Raw genomic sequence first — 19,913 nt, forward strand, 5'->3', positions numbered from 1 at the left:
GCCTCTCGATAGGTTGTACAGCAACTTGAGCCTCTGCACGGAGAACATCTCCGACTGCCTGGGCATCCCTTGGCCCAACCCTCTAGTGGAGCAGACGTTTGTGGACATCCACCACAGGTTCTTCAAGGACTGCCCCATGGAGGAGCTCAGCGACCCGCCGCCGCCCATCATCTTCGCCTTGGTGATCACGCCCATCCTCCTGATCCCCGTCATGGTTAGTCTGGTGGTCCTCAAGACCAAGAACGGCGACGGGAGCTCCTGATCTCCTCACTGTGAGCGAGGGCCAAAGATTGGGGTTTTATTATTTTTTTTTAGAGACGAGCCGCGATCGTGAGAACGTCACGGGAGATTTCCAAGACCACGGGTGCATTTCAACTCAAAACTACTTGGGACTTTTGCTCCTTGTTGCGTTATTCAAGGAGCAAAAATATTTCAATGGCTCGTTGTTATTTCCATAAGCAGTTGAGTCCATTTGCACACGAAGGACAATTTGCCACTTCTTCCTTTATTTTTGTATCCACGACTTTGTTTTTTTTTTTCTTCCCGTTCCTCCTGAACTTATTTGGCTATATCTCTTGACATTTACTCTTAACTGCTGCTTCCAATTCACCAAGATGTTTTATCTTTTCGAGAAATTCTCAACAGAGCTTGCTTCACTCGCCATCCGTTGGTCAACATCAAAACATCAAATGAGTAGCAAATGTTCCAACCTTGATGATCAAGGACTTTTTTGGGGGTCGGGGGGAAGGGGGGAGGGTGTAGATACATTCTAACCCAGAACTTGATTTTAGACAATGTTTGTCTGAAGATTCCCAGCTATTAGCTTCAAAAAGATCAGGTGATGGTGTCTTTTTCGACAGCTCTTTATTACAAAAAAATGGCGAGCAGATTTACGAGCAGAGACTATTCTCGGTCCTCCAATCGGTGGGCTGTGCTGTGTCCAGCCCCGCCCCTTTTGATACTATCTCACAGTTTAGTTTAACTCTTTTAGCCCCAAGGTTGCCAAAAGGTGACACACTAAGGCACGTTTCACAAACAAATCGTAACGAAAGTAAACGAAACGGCCCTACTCGGTGGAAATTGAATGAATCTTTTTTTAATGACAAGACCTTAGAGAAGTGGTCGCGCTTAATGGGAACCAAATGACGACAAACACATATTTTATGACTTATGTGTACTTATGACAAAAAGCTCCGGAGCTTGCTGGAGAGACCTCCGTTTTGATGACATCGGGAGTCCAAATGTTGGGCGTCTCAGGTAGCGCTCCATTAGAATGAGTAAAACGCGCTCGGGTTGCGCAGGATGGGATGGCAGAGGTGATGGAACACAATTGTTGGGAGAAGCCTCCTTTCCTGCCATTGTCTTCTTTTAGAACACAATCCTCACCCTCTTCTGGAGATCTGATTCATATTCGTCTTAATTTCAGCGACAGGAAGCAAAAGACATGAATAATGTTTCGCCTTGTTTGAGTGACGAGAAAAAAAAAAGCTCTTTTGAGTGCTTTCAGATCCAGTTTGTATTTATGTGGTATTTCTTTGTATTTTCGGGACTTCCTGTCACAACTGAGAGGAAACTACAATGGACTGTATTACAATTAAAAAAGCATTTTATACTGTACGTTAAGATCTAAGCTTGCTTTTCTGACCTGATGTCTGAAAGATAATCAAACCATTAACCCTTTCATGCACTCTGTAGCATGATAACACGATAAGCTTGTCCACTGTGGTAACCGTTGTCCCTCAAAGGGTTAAAAAGTTATCAATAAAAAAAATGCTAAAAATGGAATTGGAAACAAGAAAGAAATGGCATTATAATTATGCGTATTCAAATAAATCGTTTAACAGATACCATGTTATGATTTAATGATACAAATTTTCCAATGCTAAAATAATGATGGGGGATGACAAAAAAGAAGCGAGGAAATACAGCTTAATAAGAAAAGATAAAATCATGCAAAAATAATGGAACAGAAATAACACCGCTAGTTGTTGTAGAATAATGCAAAAAAAAAAAAGACAATTTATTTATGTGCTCCCTGAATAAAATGAAGATAGAAATAATGCTAAACATTAAATTAGATCTAAAACAAACATTTATCAATGTCATTACAATACTGATAATAATCATAAATAAAATGCTAAGATGCTGTGATCGAACCCTATGAACTCGGCTTAGCAACAAGTAGCTGGCCAGTCATAATCTGTCGCTGAAGTTGTTGATTCTGTCCGCTACCTAACAGAATTATTGTGGAATTGTGTGCTTTTTAAGACGTGTGATATAAATCGTTGCCTTTAATAAATTACTAAATATTGAAAAAATGCTTAAAGAGCGTCAGTGGCTGTTCTATTAAAACACCACTGACACACCACTGATCACGCCCTCACTTGGCACAACAGTGTAGGGAGGGCCCAGTTCATACCGTGTGTGTGTGTGTGTGTGTGTGTGTGTGTGTGTGTATGTGTGTGTGAGAGAGAGAGAAAGAAAAAGTATGAAGCAACCTCCTTCCTCCCTGGATGTGTGGGGTCACCCTGGTCTCCACCCCTTCCAAAAGAAAGCACCACCCACTGCGTTGATGATCCCACAGTTCCCACTCGTCTTTTACTGCCTCTGACGTCACTGTGGCGCAAGTGTTAACACGGCATTCATCATCGCTTTCCTCCCATTACAACACTTGGTTTCACTCAACAATTGTGAAGTCCAGGAGCATGTCCCATGCTGTCACTTGGTTGGAAGACTAAAAGTGAGCAGACATCGCCCTCTAGTGGTAGAAAATGAATTGGGTGGGGGCAAACAAATTGTGACAATGCAATCGAACACAGAGACTACATTGAAATATCAAAAGCATAGTGGAAATTCCCATTTGAGATGACTCACTGGAAGTCATAGTGAGTTCAAATATTATGAGCATCATTATTCATCATGTGGGGCGGAACGGCGCTTAACCGGTTAGCACGGCAGCTTTGCAGTGCAGAGGTTCAGGGTTCGATTCCGGCTGCGGCCTTCCTGTGTGGAGTTTGCATGTTCCCCCCATGCCTGCGTGGGTTTTCTCCGGGTACTCCGGTTTCCTCCCACCTTCCATAAACATGCGTGGCTGGTCAATGGAACACTCGAAATTATCCCTAGGTGTGAGTGTGAGCGCGCATGGTTGTTCGTCTATGTGTGGGAACCAGTTCAGGGTGTACCCTGCATGCTGCCCGAAGACAGCCGGAATAGGGTCCAGCACTATTTTGTCCATTTAAGTCAAAATAGTTCTTGCCTCCTTAATCTTCTGCATCAAAGAGAGGATGACCACAGCTTCCTTAGCCATTGGAAAAAGCCACAAAGTAGTTGTCCATATGTCTGTCCCATCACCATTGTCCCTCCAGTATGTTTTGGATGAACTGAAGTGACGATTAGGTTTTGCACAACATTGCATGAGCACAGCTGCAGCTCCACTTGTGAAGGACATTGGGGTCTTGGCTCAGGAGGTCACTCCGGGGGTGTCCAGAGTTTGTATGATGGAGCGAAAGATCTGGCAGCATGAATGGTGAAAGGGCAAAGCACCAAAGGGCAACCGTCGAAAACAATGCACCTCATAATGATCAAATACTTGTAAAAAGAACAAATAATGCTAAAATGAAACAATAGGTGATAGACAATATTGTGAAAAATAAAGATAATGCTAAAAAACTAACTTGCAAAACCTGTTCAAAAATGTCTTTCCAAAATGTAAATATAAGAGAAATACTAAGATACAGTTAAAATATCACTTAGAGTAAAAGCACGGGGATTATTTTTAGCCAGTGTTTTTAACTTCTATTATCCTAAATACACGACATGAAAAATAATGGTGCAAAATAATAATCTACACATTGATAAATATAAACATCTCATTCTACGAACTCATTTCCTCTGTAAAACCGTGAAATATAAAGAGCTATCAAATTTATTTGAATACCCATTTTTTTAGCTGTTTCATTGCATTAGTAGAAACACTGCGACCACTAGATGGCAGTCTTTGAAAGCTTTTCAGTTCCGAGTAGCCCCAATAGCTGCGTATGCTACTTTCATTCCCAAGTCGATTTACTCTTCCAATTTAATATTTGAGTCCAATATAAGTACAGTGACATTAAACAATCCCACATTCACGTGGGCTGTACTTAAAAAAAAAGATAATAGGCGGTTATCCGTAAGATATCTTCCCCACAATAGTTTCCTCTTATTTGCCTGGTGGCGGGTTCCACTGGAGGCTTGAGGTGCTTATTTACTCGAATGAGCTGACAATTATATCAGGAAAAGACGTGCTAGCGTGTTAAAATCCCGCATGCTTCCACCTCTAATACCACACATAAGGGGTGGATTTTCACACATGTGGAACGTATAAGCAAAACGAAGCGGCCTCTTAAGACACTCTGCGGTTGAAATATCACCAAGGCTGAGCTTAATGCTGAGAATAAGAAGAAAATAAATGAGCATCTAAATCTCTTAACTGTTCTCTTATATGCTATGTAGGCGACGAATGTAAAGACTGTGCATATATTTGATGTAACTTCCCTTGTGTGTGAGAGCAAGTGCATGTGTCAGCTGCCTCCCCCACCCCACACACACATGCTCACACTTTCAAATATATATGAAGGGTTTCTTGTGGTGAGAAAGAACGCCAACATAAGAAAAGCTGGTTGTCTTGAGGTCGATCGTCTCTGGATAACTTGTTACGTCATCCACTCAATTTCTCATCTTCAACATTATATACATATAAATTAAATAAATTCCTCGTCTCAACCCCTCACGGGTGGTGTCCGTCCCTCATTCAGCTCGGGTCCAAAGGCCAGGAAGCTTGAGGGTTGTGCGCAGTATCCTTGCGATTCACAGCACTGCACATTTCTGGACTGAGATGTCCGATGTTTTTCCCGGGATCTGTTGCAACCACTCATCTAGTTTGGGGGTCACTGCCCCGAGTGCTCCGACCACCACAGGCACGACTGTCACCTTTACCTTCCAGGATCTCTCCAGCTCCTCTCTGAGCCCTTGGTATTTCTCGAGTTTCTCGTGTTCCTTCTTTCTGATGTTTCCATCATTTGGGACCGCTACATCCACTACAACGGCTTTCCTCTGCCCTTTATCTATGATCACGATATCTGGTTGGTTCGCCATTACCATCTTGTCAGTCTGGATCTGGAAGTCCCACAGGATCTTCGCTCTGTCATTCTCCAAGACACTCTGGATATATATATATAATATTTTTTTAAGGAAATCAATGAAGACCAAAGCATTTTGGAGTATACATTTTCTGCCAACTGGAACGAAACAGTCCGTAGTAGCTTCTTTTCGAGCAAACAAGACCATTTTGCAAGTGTGTTAAGTGCCAACGGGGCTTATGTCATCGCGTCCTTCCATGGCAGTGTGATGCGCCGAACGAGAACGTATAATCAATAAAAAGATGACTGTGCCTGTCGCGTAAATCATACATCACGTCGATGCGAGGTTAGCTGCTAGTACATAACGCAGTCTTGACAAATTTGCCGGAAGTGGATTTTCACAACTGAAGCGTTGGTAAGTGGACCAAACCTCTTAAAAAAACCACCAAATTAATTCTACATATTAGGCATAGGAGTTGTGTGTGGTTTAGTGGTGATCTGACATTAGGGTTTATTTTAGTTTGATGAGGGTTAGAGAATGTTGTGTGCTGCATCAATAATTGTATTTATTTTTTTCCCCTGTTTTTAATAAATTCATTTTTTATGTCTTGAATTTGTAAAGAAAAAAAGAAAAATCTATTCATTTCTCACTGATTAAGGGTTCAATGAATGTGCACATGAACTGGATGGATTCGGTACCGCTAACAAGGTTAAGAACCACTGAGCTATAGTTTGCGTTTTTAGCCGAAAAAAACGACCATGCATAGTAAGGCGTTTTTAGCCGAAAAAAACGACCATGTATAGTATGGCGTTTTTTTCCCCCCAAAAAAGACCATGTATAGTAAGACGTTTTTTTCCCCAAACAACGACCGCGTAAAGTAAGGCATTTTTAACTGAAAAAACGACCTTGTATAGTAAGGCGTTTTTAGCCGAAACAAAAACCGACCATGTATACTAAGGCGTTTTTAGCCGAAAAAAATGACATAGTATAGTGAGGCGTTTTGAGCCGAAAAAAACGACATAGTATAGTAAGGCGTTTTTGAGCCGAAAAAACCGACAGTGTAGTAAGGCGTTTTTGGGCCGAAAAAAACCAACAGTGTATAGTAAGCCGTTTTTGATCCGAAAAAATAACGACATAAGGCGTTTTTGAGCTGAAAAAAAACGACAGTATAGTAAGGCGTTTTTGGCCCGAACAAAATGACATAGTAAGGCATTTTACCAGGGAAAAAACGACCATTTATACTAAGGCGTTTTTTGCCGAAAAAAACCCCAACCCTGTATAGTAAGGCGTTTTTAGCCCCCAAAAAACAACCATGTATAGTAAGGCGTTTTTAGCCGAAAAAAAACCGACCATGTATAGTAAGGCATTTTTAACCGAAAAAAACCGACCATGTATAGTAAGGCATTTTTAACCGAAAAAAACGACCATGTATAGTCAGGCGTTTTTAGCCCAAAAAAAAAAAAAAAAAAAACGACCCTGTATAGGAAAGCGTTTTTAGCCGAAAAAAAACGACGTAAAGGAAGGCGTTTTTAGCTGAAAAAAAACGACCATGTATAGGAAGGCGTTTTTAGCCGAAAAATACGACCATGTATAGTCAGGCGTTTTTAGCCCCAAAAAACGACCAAGTAAGGCATTTTTAACCGAAAAAAACGACCATGTATAGTCAGGCGTTTTTAGCCCCAAAAAACGACCAAGTAAGGCATTTTTAACCGAAAAAAAATGACCATGTATAGTAAGGCATTTTTAACCGAAAAAACGACCATGTATAGTAAGGCGTTTTTAGCCCAAAAAAACGACATAGTAAGCCGTTTTTGAGGCGAAAAAAAACCTGACATAGTATAATAAGGCGTTTTTGAGGCAAAAAAACCCGACAGTATAGTGGGGCGTTTTTGAGCCGAAAAAAACGACCATGTACAGTAAGGCATTTTAACCGGAAAAAAATGACCATTTATAGCAAGGTGTTTTTTGCCGAAAAAAACGACCATGTATAGTAAGGCGTTTTTAGCCGAAAAGAACCGACCGTGTATAGTAAGGCGTTTTTAGCCGAGCAAACCGACCATGTATAGTAAGGCTTTTTTAGCCAAAAAAACAACAACCATGTATATATAGTAAGGCGTTTTTAGCTGAAAAAAAAGGACCATGTATAGTAAGGCATTTTAAGCGAAAAAACGACCATGTATAGTAAGGCGTTTTTAGCTGGAAAAAAAACGACCATATAAGGTGTTTTTAGCCGAAAAAAAAACAATGTTTAGTAAGGCATTTTAAGCGAAAAAATGACCATGTATATACAGTATAGTAAGGCGTTTTTAGCCGGAAAAACAACCATGTATAGGAAGGCATTTTGCGCTGAAAAAAAACACCATGTGTATGTAGTAAGGCATTTTTAGCTGAAAAAAAAGACTAAAATAAGCCTGACTTATCATGGTGGTCAAAGAAAGAAGGGATATGGTTGCAACTTCTGGGGATTGAACACCCAACCACTAGTTTGGTACATGGTTTCACTTCCCCTGAGCCACACCACCACATTACTTCTTGTTTGTTTTGTGTTTTTTTTCAATAAAGATGCACATGGTGATTTAAAAAAAGATGTGACCTTGCTGCAAACACTGGGAATTGAACACAGAGCCTCTGGTGTGGCACTCCATCACTCTACCACTGAGCCAAAGAACCACACAGAGGAGAGGAGTTTAGTTTTCTTATTAATTATGGCCTTTGTTTTTCGGCTAAACGCGCCTCACTATATACATGGTCGTTTTTTTCGGCTAAAAACGACTTCCTATACATGGAAGTTTTTTGAAGCAAAAAACGCCTTACTATACATGGTCGGGTTTTTTCGGCTAAAAACGCCTTACTATACATGGTTGTTTTTTGGGGGCTAAAAACGCCTTACGATACATGGTCGTTTTTTTTTTTTTTTGGGCTAAAAACGCCTGACAATACATGGTCGTTTTTTTCTGTTAAAATGCCTTACCATACTATGTCGTTTTTCCAGCTCAAAAGCGGCCCACTATACTGTCGTTTTTTTACTAAATTACTTAAATTACTTATTAAATATGCTATGTTGTTTTTTTTCGGGCCAAAAACGCCTTACTATACTATGTCGTTTTTTTCCGGCTCAAAAACGCCTTATTATACTATGTCATTTTTTTCGGCTAAACGCGCCTTAGTATACATGGTCGTTTTTTTCGGCTAAAAACGACTTCCTATACATGGTCGTTTTTGGGGGCAAAAAACGCCTAACTATACATGGTCGGGTTTTTTCGGCTAAAAACGCCTTACTATACATGGTCGTTTTTTTCCGGCTAAAAATGCCTTACTATACACGGTCGTTTTTTGGGGCAAAAACGCCTTACTATACATGGTCGTCTTTTTCGGCTAAAAACGCCTTACTATGCATGGTCGTTTTTTGGGGGCAAAAAACGCCTTACTATACACAGTCGTTTTTTTTCGGCTAAAAACGGTCGTTTTTTTCCGGCTAAAAACTTCTTACTATGCAGGGGGGTTTTTTTCGGCTAAAAAAGCCTTCCTATACATGGTTGTTTTTTTCGACTAAAAACACCTGACTATATATGGTCGTTTTTTTCAGATAAAAACGGTCGTTTTTTCCGGCTAAAAACTTCTTAGTATGCAGGGGTTTTTTTTCGTCTAAAAACGCCTTACTATACATGGTCGTTTTTTTCGGCTAAAAACGACTTCCTATATATACATGGTCGTTTTTGGGGGCAAAAAACGCCTAACTATACATGGTCGGGTTTTTTCGGCTAAAAACGCCTTACTATACATGGTTGTTTTTTTCGGCTAAAAACACCTGACTATATATGGTCGTTTTTTTTCGGATAAAAACGGTCGTTTTTTCCGGCTAAAAACTTCTTAGTATGCAGGGGTTTTTTTTCGTCTAAAAACGCCTTACTATACATGGTCGTTTTTTCGGCTAAAAACGACTTCCTATACATGGTCGTTTTTGGGGGCAAAAAACGCCTTACTATACATGGTCGTTTTTTTTTGGGTAAAAACGCCTTACTATACATGGTTATTTTTTTTCCGTCTAAAAAAGCCTTCCTATACATGGTCGTTTTTTTCGGATAAAAACGGTCGTTTTTTCCGGCTAAAAACTTCTTACTATGCAGGGTTTTTTGTCCGGCTAAAAACGCCTTACTATACATGGTCGTTTTTTTTGGCTAAAAACGACTTCCTATACATGGTCGTTTTTGGGGGCAAAAAAACGCCTTACTATACATGGCCGTTTTTTTTCGGCTAAAAACGACTTCCTATACATGGTCGTTTTTTGGGGCAAAAAACGCCTTACTATACATGGTCGTTTTTTTTGGCTAAAAACGACTTCCTATACATGGTCGTTTTTGGGGGCAAAAAACGCCTTACTATACATGGCCGTTTTTTTTCGGCTAAAAACGACTTCCTATACATGGTCGTTTTTTGGGGCAAAAAACGCCTTACTATACATGGTCGTTTTTTTCGGCTAAAAACGACTTCCTATACATGGTCGGTTTTTTTGGCAAACGACGCCTTACTATACATGGTCGGTTTTCTTCGGCTGAAAACGCCTTACTATACAAGGACTTTTTTTTCGGCTCAAAACGCCTTACTATACATGGTCGTTTCTTTCGACTAAAAAAAAGACCATGTATAATAAGGCTTTCATAGCCCGAAAAAAACGACCATGTATTGTATGGCGTTTTTTTGTAGAAAAACATGACCATATATAGTATGCCGCTTTGTGCTCGTCAGTGTGTCTTGTATTAATATTTCCCTGTTTGCAAAGTCCTCCCTCCCTCTCTTGTTTTTCTTTTCATTGCAAAAATGGGTGGTACAATGACAACTGAAGCTTCTCTGATTCTGGATCAAAACAATTCTCCCAAACTTGGGGAAAAACTAGCCCAATCTCCTCATAATTCTTTGCCATTTGGTTAAGAAAACAACCCAGCATTTGTTTTTGTGTGCGCATTGCTTAACTCGTTGTCGCCGAATATTCATCAGCGCATCCTGGTTTGCATGTTTTGTGCGGGTATGAGGGACATGTCGGCTGTTGCATTGCGTGTGTGAGCTGGAAGAACAAGCTTACTTCAAAGTGTTCTTGCCGGATATGCAGCAAAAACACACATGTTCGCCGCCATCAAAAAGGCCATTTTGCATACATGAATTTTAATCCGTTTTTTTTTTTTCCGCAAACAGTCAATCAACAGAGAAACCGCTTAAACGAAAAAAGAAAAAGATATTTTGCTCATGCGGGTAGAGTGTCAAGGTAAATACGCGCACCAGCTTTTCTTCGGCAATCTGCCCTCGTCTTGCTGGCGAGTCGTTCTTTCATTTCCGTTTCTAAAGATGTCGTCGTTGAAACGCGGCGCTATTGAACAAGGCGTCAGCTTTTAAAAAAGGGAGGCGGGATTGCCACCTGGATGTGCAAACGCATTCAACTGTGAGCTTAAGAAGGTTTATTGAAGGGGGAACAAGGCCGCGGCACAGGCACACGTCAGACACAATACACGGGCTTCAAGAAGAAAGCGTGAAGACGGCGCCCGCCTCAATCACGTGCTAGCCCAGCTATGCGAACAGCTTATCCCACAGCTCCACCTTCATGATGGCTTTGCCCAGCGGGCCCATGGTGGCTTTGACATCCAGGTAGTTGCCCACGTAGTTGATCCCCGTGCCCGTAGCGTGCTCGCGCACAAAGCCGTGCTCCAGCTGCTTCTTCTCGTTGTACATCTCCTTGAACAGGTCCTTGTTGCACTCGCGGCCCTTCTTGTAAATGCCCACGGCGTACCAGTTCTTGTACAGGTTGTAGTCCCACGGCACGGAGAACATGATGGCCAGCGTCTCGATGTAATCTTTTTGAGACCTCTCGAAAAGGTCGTAGGTGAAGACGCCCACGCTGCCCGTGGCCTTGCTGCTGCTCTTGGTGAAGGTGCACACCTCCGTCTTCAATGGGCGCACCGTGGGCTGAGGCGGGTTGTACACCTCGCCGTTCTCCAGGTGCACCCTGTCAAGGGGCCGTCCATTAATCGATTAATTGATCCTTTAGATATCAGTTGATTTTGTGTGTGTGTGTTCGGGGGTGCGGGGGGGGGGTTCCGAGTGGCTTTGATAAAATGCAGTGCACTGCTTGATTACAACCAGCAGAGGCACTGTTGATTCGCCCTCAACTAGCTTGCGGGGCTAAAGATGGCTTTATCCTCTGCCTCTTGAAATGAATGGAATTCATAAGAATTTCAATCAGATATCATTTTGCGTCTCAAATAAATGGATGTGAAATACAAATAATACAAATGTACATCATTGAAAGCAGGTTTCTTCTTAAAACTGATTAAAAAAATATTCTGCAATAACAAACAAAAGTAATTGAAATGCCAAGACACTTAAAATCGCGATTGCAATGTTCTCTGCAATCTACGGTGAACGGAAATAATAAGAATTCAAATCCAATAATTTGACGCAGATTTCTTAATATTCGTTGTGTTCTGAGATGTATTTCTTAATGCAGTAGTGCCTTGAGATACGAGTGACCAGACTTTCTAGTTTTTCCAAGTGGTAACCAAGCCACTGGTTGGCTGATTTTTGAGCGTCAGCACGAAATAACTTCAACTTAAATCTCAAGGCACCACCATATCGACATTTTGATTTATTTATTTTTAATACTGAAATGACGAAAAGCGGTTATCGTAAAGATATATGTAAATGTATATAACTACAAATAATCCAAAAATATGATCAATACAGAACACATTCGTGAAAAAAAACATTTGCCATTTTGTCGATTGCCAGTACGCGTTACTAATTAATGACCTTTGCAAAGGCCGAAATGAGAGTTTTGACGTTGCATCTCAGTATGTGGTGCCAAATGGCACTTCCAGTCCTTACTTGGGGTTAATGAGGCAGTAGTTGTTGGTCAAATTAGTGATCTCAATGGTCACGCTCCTCCTGCTCGTCACGTCGGCGGCCACGGCTTCGGCGGATTCCGTCATGTCGACTGTGACAGCGAGTCGGGAAGAGAAAAGAAAAGAAAATGGGAGATTGAATTGAACGCTCCGCTGTCTCCTTCACCCCAATCATCCGTAATGAATCCACTGAAAAACATCATCCTGACCTCTCCTCTGCCTACATTGCTCTGCTTGGCATTCCACTGACCTTCCGAGGCCACAGGTAGAGCAGCTGCGCTTATAAATGATGGATTCGGGCCCGGGTAATGAGATGTGTGAAGTGCAGCTTTGAGAACCGCTTTGGTCTGACTGTCAGCAGCCTAATTAGTGAGCGTACCTTTTCAATTACAGCCAGTCATGTTGGGCGCCGCCAAAAAAAATTTTTTTTTTTTTACATGTTAGCCATACAAATGCACCCGAAACGCTTCATCAGGCTTGCATCTTAACTTTCGTGAACGTAGGCCAATAAGTATCCGTAAAATCTCTCAAAGACAAAGCGTCTTACCTGCTTCAACGACCTGTAGGTGCTCTCAAGTTCCAAAGTGGGGGGGAAAAAGGAGGAAAGTAGCAGAGGAGGATTTTTTTTCTTAGTTAGGACAACACCCTTTTCATGAAGAACGTTTCCACCCTTTCAACAGTGCGTCAGTCTTCAGTCAGTCAGTCATCCAGATCTCCCCCTCCTCCCTTCACACCCCCGGCCCCTTTAACCATGGAAAGACAGTAAATACATTTGCACCTGAGCCACACCCAAGTCTGCGGCGCATATTTACTGTGAGCAAATAGGAACGAAATCCACCCGACCTGCAGGCTTATTGTGTCCTGAATTGGTGCTTGAGTTGTCATTGTGCAAGAGAAGCAACCGGGGGCGAGTCGGGACCCATGTCTGGGGGCGGGGCTTTGGTGCTGGAATTCTGTTGGGGCTACATGACTGACATGAATACTTGTTTGTAAATCATAGAGATGTGTCATTCCCAACCACTGTGGCGTGTCCTGCAAGAAAAAGATCCATTTATCACTTACCGACTACATCCTGAGCCTTACGCTTACAACGTTCAGGTCTGGTCTGGTCAGTAGGTTGGCGGCTCCGGTCCCCATGGAAATTAGGCTCCCTTTGTAGAACCGTTTAATTCTTGACGTTAAGACTTATTTCTACGTTCTCAAATTTGGTTCGACCACAAACGTTATTCAGCTAGTCTTTTGTCCTGTCTCACACCTGAATTTTGGCCTGTTTTACTGCCATGTCTCCTCTATTTTTGTATGATGGTGTAGCGGAGATTTTGTCAAATATGTGCCTTAGCTCAATAAAGGGTGGGGAGAAACACTGACCTGGAGCAGTGGTCCTCAAGAGACGTCAATCTCCATCCATCCATCCATCATCTACCGCTTAACCGGGGCCGGGTCGCGGGCGCGACAGCTTTAGCAGGGAAGCCCAGACTCCCCTCTCCCTAGCTACTTCTTCCAGCTCTCCCCGGGGGATCCCGAGTCGTTCCCAGGCAAGCTGGGTGACAGTCTCTCCAGCGTGTCCTGGGTCTTCCTCGGGGTCTCCTCCCGGTGGGTCATGACCGGAACACCTCACCAGGGAGGGGCTCAGGAGGCATCCGAATCAGATGCCCAAGCCACCTCATCTGGCTCCTCTCGATGTGGAGGAGAAGCGGCTCGACTCTGAGCCCCTCCCGGATGACTGAGCTTCTCACCTTATCTCTAAGGGAGAGCCCGGACACCCTGCGGAGAAAACTCATTTCAGCCGCTTGTATCCGGGATCTCGTTCTTTCGGTCACGACCCATAGCTCGTGACCGAAGTGACGTTTTAGTGACGTCAACCTACTAAAATAAAAATAAAAAACAAAATTTTTTGGGGTGAAATGAATTAAAATAAACAAGAATGTTAAAAAAACAAAAGATAACCGACTGAAAGAGTATAACCATAATTAAAGCAAAAATTTGGTTTGCTTTCTTCGTTGTCATTTCATAGATGCGCTTTCAACTTTGATTTTTAATGTATTTATTTCAGTGTTACTTAAAGAAAGAATATTGAAAACGGGATGATGGGTTACGGAGATTTTTTTGTGTGTCAGAAAAACTTTTTTGGGGAAAAAAATGTACTTGTATGTGAGAATCTGGTCAAAGAACGCCCTTCAAATTACACAAACGCCTAGTTTGACATTTACATTCACCCTTGTTGGAATGGAAAATTGTAACAAAAGCATACGAGCCTCGCATTCCACATACAGATCGGGACTTGCTTGGGGCGCCCTTTCCCAACCTGCCAAGAACAACAACGGCAACGATGGATTTCTCCATGTGATGTTTAACAGCAAGCAACTGTTTGGCCACAGGCTTGCTACAAGCGGACACTCCCAGTTTGAAGTTCATTTGAAAAGTGATCATAAAACCAAGAGTATCACATAGTGGGTATTGAACCAAAACGCATTCGTTTCGACTTAGCGAAATCCGCTAGCTTAATGCTAACACATGTTTCAAAGCAGGGTTTTCAACTACGATTAGGGTTTCAAGGTAGGATTGTGAGGGAGGGTTAGGGTTTCAAATTTGGGTTTTAAATTAGAGCTTGGGTTTCTAATTAGGGTTTTGAACTAGGGTTAGGGTTTCAAAGGAGGGTTTTGAACTAGGGTAGGTGTTTCAAATGATGGTTTTGAAGAAGGGTTAGGATTTTAAATTAGGATTTCAAACACGGTTTCGTGTCTTAAATGAGGGGTTTCAACTTGGATTACGATTCCAATTTTGGGTTTTAAATTAGGCTTTCAAGGTAGGGCTTTATACTGTGGAAGTGGTTTCAAATCAGGGTTTCAACCTCGGGTTAGAGATTCAAAATAGGGTGTCAAATTAGCGTTCGGGTTGCAAATTGGGGTTTTAAATTGGGGTTAGTTTGTCAAATTAGGGTTTCAAAATAGGATTCAAGTTTCAATTTGGGGTTTAAAACTACGGTTTAGTGTCTTGAATGAGGAATTTCCACTCGGGTTAGGATTTCAAATTAGATTGAAGGTCTTAAACTAGGATATCAAACTCGGATGCTGGTTTCAAATTAAGGTCTTAAATGAGACTGAACAACCGTGTCCACAGCCACCAATCTTCAAATCCAATCTTAGTTGCCACTCACTGGAGTGAAATGATGAGCCATAATGAAACCGGCAACAAACAAACAATTAGACGTGAGCGCTTTATTATATCAATCAAATAACATTGAAGGCACAATTTGAAGTAGCGAGCCAGCATGCTGGCCATGCACGCTTTCATTTCTTGTACTTTTTAGACACTTTTCAGACCCTGGCAATTCAAATAATTTGGTGGTCCGACAACTCGGTATTTGTAATTGATCTAAAATGGTAGTCAGTGTTTAACCGCGTTTTAAAATCCCAACTAATCGAAGGCCAAACCCATGTTGACGTCTGAAGTAAGTGAAAAGCTAACTAGCGAGTCAACTGATCATAAAATTCCACTTTCACGATAGCCTTGCCCACAGTGGACATGGTGGCCCTCACATCCACCTGACTGTTGCCGTACACCAGCCCGGAGCCGCTGGCGTCGGCCCGCTTGAAGCCGCTCACGTCCTTGCCGTCGTACATTTGCTCGTACAGCGCCTTGTCGCATGCGCGCGTCGCCTGCAATATGCCCACCGCCAGCCGGTTCTTGTACAAGTTGTGGTCGTAGGGCACCGAGAACATGACGGCCATGCGGTGCGAGCACACGCGGCTCTGCATGTGGAAGAGGTCGTAGGTCAGCAGGCCCACGGCGCCGGTGGCAGTGTGGTCGTCTTTGGTGAAGGAGCACAGCTCGGTGTGCATGCTGCGGATGGTGGGCTGGGGCGGGTGGTGGCAGAAGCCGCTCGACATGTACACCCTGCCGCGCACAAATGACAAGACAGCCTTTTAACAACAACGGCAAGTTTGCATTTGAACGTTGTCGGGTAGTTCCAACGTTGACAACTCCACCGCAAGGACACGGCGTGGTGGCAGGAGTCCAAGTTAAGCCAATCAGTCGATTTGTGAATGATACATGAGAAAAATTTGCATTTGAAATCATATTCTTAAAAAAAATACTTACCTTGGTCTCGTGCCGGGGGAAAAGTGACGGTGTGATTGCCGTGGATGCCCGACGAGACAATTTTCAAAGCAGTTCACCGAGCAAGGTTTGGATTATTTAGCTGTGCGTGACAAATGGCAATTTGGACTTTCTGCGGCTTATGACGTGACTACAACTACGGTGGCCTGAAAGGGTCAAAATGCCTCAACACTTAATGACCGGCGGGCCCAGGAAGCACTAGACGGTAACCGTTACAAAATATCGGACCATTGCCGGGGCAGAGGGCTTTGCTGCATTATACGGCATACAAAGGACGGTAACACGATTGACATGACACAGTGTAACACAATGCACTCTCAGCATGTTTAGTGGGAAGGTTTAGTGTGTGTGTGTGTGTGAGAGAGCTGCCTTATGCTGATCGATGGCGTGCACACATCGAAGCAACACCGAGTGTACCTGCCTGCGATGCGCAATGAGGCAGTGTGCGTGTGTCGCCGCATGATGGATAGGTGCATCCTGCAGAGTGATGTCACTGTCTCACACACACACACGCACAGACACACACACACTTCTCTCTTTCTGTAAATGTGTGTGAGTGAGTGTATGTGTATATATCTGTATGCTGTATATTATATATATAGTTGAACATACTTTCCATATGTACTTTTAGCATACTGTAAACTTTTTTTTTACATGAATACAAAATACAAAATTAGAGGCAGTGAGGTGATTTAAAAAAAAATTACGATAAAAAGATCATCGATAATATGCCCATAAATTATGATCGTCACAGTTCATAAAAAGGTTGGGAAATTTGAAGCTTGAGAGGCATAAAAAATGGGGTGAAAAAATATAAATTGAATGAGGAAATGAGGAAAGTATGAATAAATACTAAAGTAAAGAATCATAAAATAAAACATATGCATCACCTCTACTATGTACGCTATGTACATAATATGGACAGAAGTATTGGGACACCGCGCCATCCCCAAGTTGTTGATGGGCTATTTTTTCCCAGTTTCAAAGTTCCACCAAACTGTCCCCATTAAATTGCCCAAAGCCGGCAGAGCGGTTTATTGCAACTCACTTGGGGTTGGTGAGGCAGTAGACGGAGCTCACGTTGGTGATTTCGAACGAGCAGTTCGTGTCGGTGCTCAGGGTGGCTGACAGGGCCTCTGCCGTCTGCATGGTGGCTGCAAGACATTGACTCACTATGTCATCCCACGTTCGACATAACCCAAAATTCAAAACGGTGCGTAAAATCAGCGAACGACAACAAAGAGAGTAATTTTTTTTTGTAATGTGAAAATCCTCTTTACCTTTTTTGGGGTGAATCAGCCGGCTTGTGTGAGGCGGGGCAGCGTCTTCTTGTGTTTTCCCCCGACCTGAGCAAGAAGGACGAAGAGGAGCAGGAGGAGTTGGGGAGTCGACTTTCCTGACACAAGTGCAGGCGTGTTCACTGTGCTGAGTGGAACAACAAAAAGGTCCATTTCTGCCACACCCTTAAGAGTTGTAGAAGAAACGTACTGAATTAAATATGAATGACAGAGTAGTAATTTTGCATATAACAAATGATATTAGTAAATTAATACTGTTAAAAAAAATAATAACTGAAATAACGTGCGTACAATTGCAACCAGAATTGCTGTTTTTCCCCTCTGGCCAGGTCACAAGTTTGCTCGGTCACTTGTTGCTAGGCAGAATTTGTCAGGGCACAATCTCCTGCCCCTTGTCAAGTAGGGATGAAACGATCATGGCAATATTGACATCACACGTTATTCAAATTGCCGTGATATCATAGTTGTGATGTCAAGCACCGCATCTGTTCAATAAGAAGGCTTGCATGTTTACTTTGCCACTTGTTGCTAGGCAGAATTCCTGGACCAAGTCGGTTTTGCTCAAATCCTGATGAGGGAAAAAAGTCAAATACAAGACAAAATAAAGATGGATCCATTTTGTTGATACACGACATGATAGGAAAATGAAAAAAAAAAACATTTGCGATGCGACTCTTTCTATTTCCCATTCGATCCCACCTAATAAACATAACATGGGACTTCTTTCCATGTGATCCCCCAGGGTGTTTTTTTTAAGCAAATGTTTGACTATTTAAATTGATGAACATGCTCTTCATCTAAATGGGACAAGTCGCAGACGTCTCTCTGGCAGGTTCTGGATTGTAACCAGCGCCATTATGGACAATGTGGGGTTTGCAGGTGAGAGTTCGCTTGGGAATGCCCATCCCACATTTCACTGCTCTTTTAGAATATTCTTGGCTAGCTGCATGGTTCGCCTGGAGGGACCACACACACGCGCACACACACACACACACACACACACACATACACACACACACAAGGGTGTACTGTACTCGGGTATAAGATGAGAGCTATTATGTTTTTCCGGACCCCCCCATTTTGAGATGTGCTTCACTTGTACATGTGACGTGGCGCCAGCTGTTGGGAAGCCTTCATCTTCGATGCTTTAAGTCAGCAGATGGTCATGAAAGACTGCAAAAAGAAGAAAAAAATAGACATGCATATTATTCTTTTTTTAAATGCTACATTTGCATGAGACAAACTTTGTATGTGTATTTAAAGCATTCCATGTGATGCTTAGCCAGTTAGCTTGGCAGAAAATGGCATTCATCCTTTCATGCACCCTGTAAGATGATAACATGATAAGCGGTCCACTGGAGTACCCGCTGTCCCTGAAAGGGTTAATCGCGAGGTAAAGTAGCCTCGTCTTCATTATATCCAGCGACAACATTCATCATATGGTGAAACGAAATGGGAGCAAAAGGGTGAGGCCACATTCATCCGGAAAACAAAAGCAAAAGAAGTCGAAAGAGTGCTTTTTGTGTTAGCTTGTGTTTTTATTTATTAATTTCATTAAAAATTTTTTTTTTTTTTTACAATGTAAGCCGAAGAAAAGTCGCTGGAGCTGGAATTTTAGCAGGAATAAAGTTGTAATGATGTGACAAAAAAAGATGTAAATGGTTTTCATTTTAGAAAAAAAAAATAAAGTTGAAATGCAAAACTAAAAGCATCGTTTTACGCGGGAAGTAGAGCTTGTTTCATGGGAATGAAATCAGAATCATGAGTCAATGACAATTGTGAGGTCATTTGTTGCTAGGCAAATTTCATTTGGCAGGGTGACACAAAAGGACAAAATCTCAACAATCTGTAGACACGATTCATGCATTCATCATTTTCAATTACCGCAATGGCGGGATCACGAATCACCCCCCCCCCTTTCCTTTTTAAAACAAGCAAAGCTGTTGGCTTTTCTCTTTTTTTTCTTTTAATCCAAACGATGTGGTGAAGCTGCAGGCGTGCTGCTGAATTCAAAATGGAGATTAAGAAAAACCATTCAAATGACAAGCAGGTATTATTAATTAAGGATTATCAGTGAGTCAAGGTGATCAAATATTCCTGTGAAGGATAAAAAAAGATTGTATAAATCTAAATGTTTGGGGGGGGGGGTGTATTATATATTTAAATGGTTATCCAACCTAAAATAGCCAGGTGTAAAGCAGAACCTGGGCAAGCTTAGAAGACACTTGTCTGACTGTGAGTAGAACGATATGGTGCCATCTAGTGGACAGGTGTTGCAGAGGCTCCTTTTTCTCTTAAATTTTTTTTGTATTATTAATTTTTTTAAAAGTTACTGTACAGGACATTTTTACAAAGAGCAACTCCAAATAAAAAATAATTGTTGTGATTTAAATGTTGATTTTTCTATTGCTTTCTACTTCGATCAATCTTATGATCATTATTATTATTTGTAATTGAAATTATTTAATTGAGGTCTGTGGCATTTTAT

General features: G+C 42.0%; 3 protein-coding genes across 6 annotated transcripts in view; 1 reads left to right on the plus strand and 2 right to left on the minus strand.

The window, feature by feature from the left end:
• ramp2 (receptor (G protein-coupled) activity modifying protein 2) overlaps positions 1–1,617 on the plus strand; it is a 33,044-nt gene extending 31,427 nt beyond the window's left edge. For all 3 annotated transcript variants that reach the window (XM_052048430.1, XM_052048429.1, XM_052048431.1), the window contains one exon: positions 13–1,617. In XM_052048430.1, coding sequence (XP_051904390.1) covers positions 13–262 — 250 coding nt within the window. In that variant the 3' untranslated portion in view covers positions 263–1,617. The remainder of the gene's footprint in view (positions 1–12) is intronic.
• Positions 1,618–10,551: 8,934 nt separating this feature from the next.
• Positions 10,552–12,845, minus strand: apnl (actinoporin-like protein). Of its 2 annotated transcripts, none has more exons than XM_052048439.1 (3): positions 12,556–12,845; positions 11,992–12,100; positions 10,552–11,113 (listed from the first exon to the last, which is right to left on the minus strand). In XM_052048439.1, the coding sequence occupies exons 2-3, from the start codon at positions 12,093–12,095 to the stop codon at positions 10,678–10,680; spliced, it is 540 nt and encodes a 179-aa protein (XP_051904399.1). In that variant the 5' UTR covers positions 12,096–12,100; positions 12,556–12,845; the 3' UTR covers positions 10,552–10,677. The 2 variants fall into 2 exon arrangements, with proteins under 2 accessions (XP_051904399.1, XP_051904400.1); XM_052048440.1 differs by lacking the exon at positions 12,556–12,845 and adding an exon at positions 12,218–12,375.
• Positions 12,846–15,211: 2,366 nt separating this feature from the next.
• On the minus strand, positions 15,212–17,552 carry LOC127589326 (uncharacterized). The gene is made up of 3 exons (XM_052048441.1): positions 17,408–17,552; positions 17,176–17,281; positions 15,212–15,905 (listed from the first exon to the last, which is right to left on the minus strand). Exons 2-3 carry the CDS (start codon positions 17,274–17,276, stop codon positions 15,476–15,478), a joined length of 531 nt encoding a protein of 176 aa, XP_051904401.1. The 5' UTR covers positions 17,277–17,281; positions 17,408–17,552; the 3' UTR covers positions 15,212–15,475.
• Positions 17,553–19,913: the final 2,361 nt, after the last annotated feature.

Source organism: Hippocampus zosterae, chromosome 17, assembly GCF_025434085.1.
Source record: "Hippocampus zosterae strain Florida chromosome 17, ASM2543408v3, whole genome shotgun sequence".
NCBI lineage: Eukaryota > Metazoa > Chordata > Actinopteri > Syngnathiformes > Syngnathidae > Hippocampus > Hippocampus zosterae.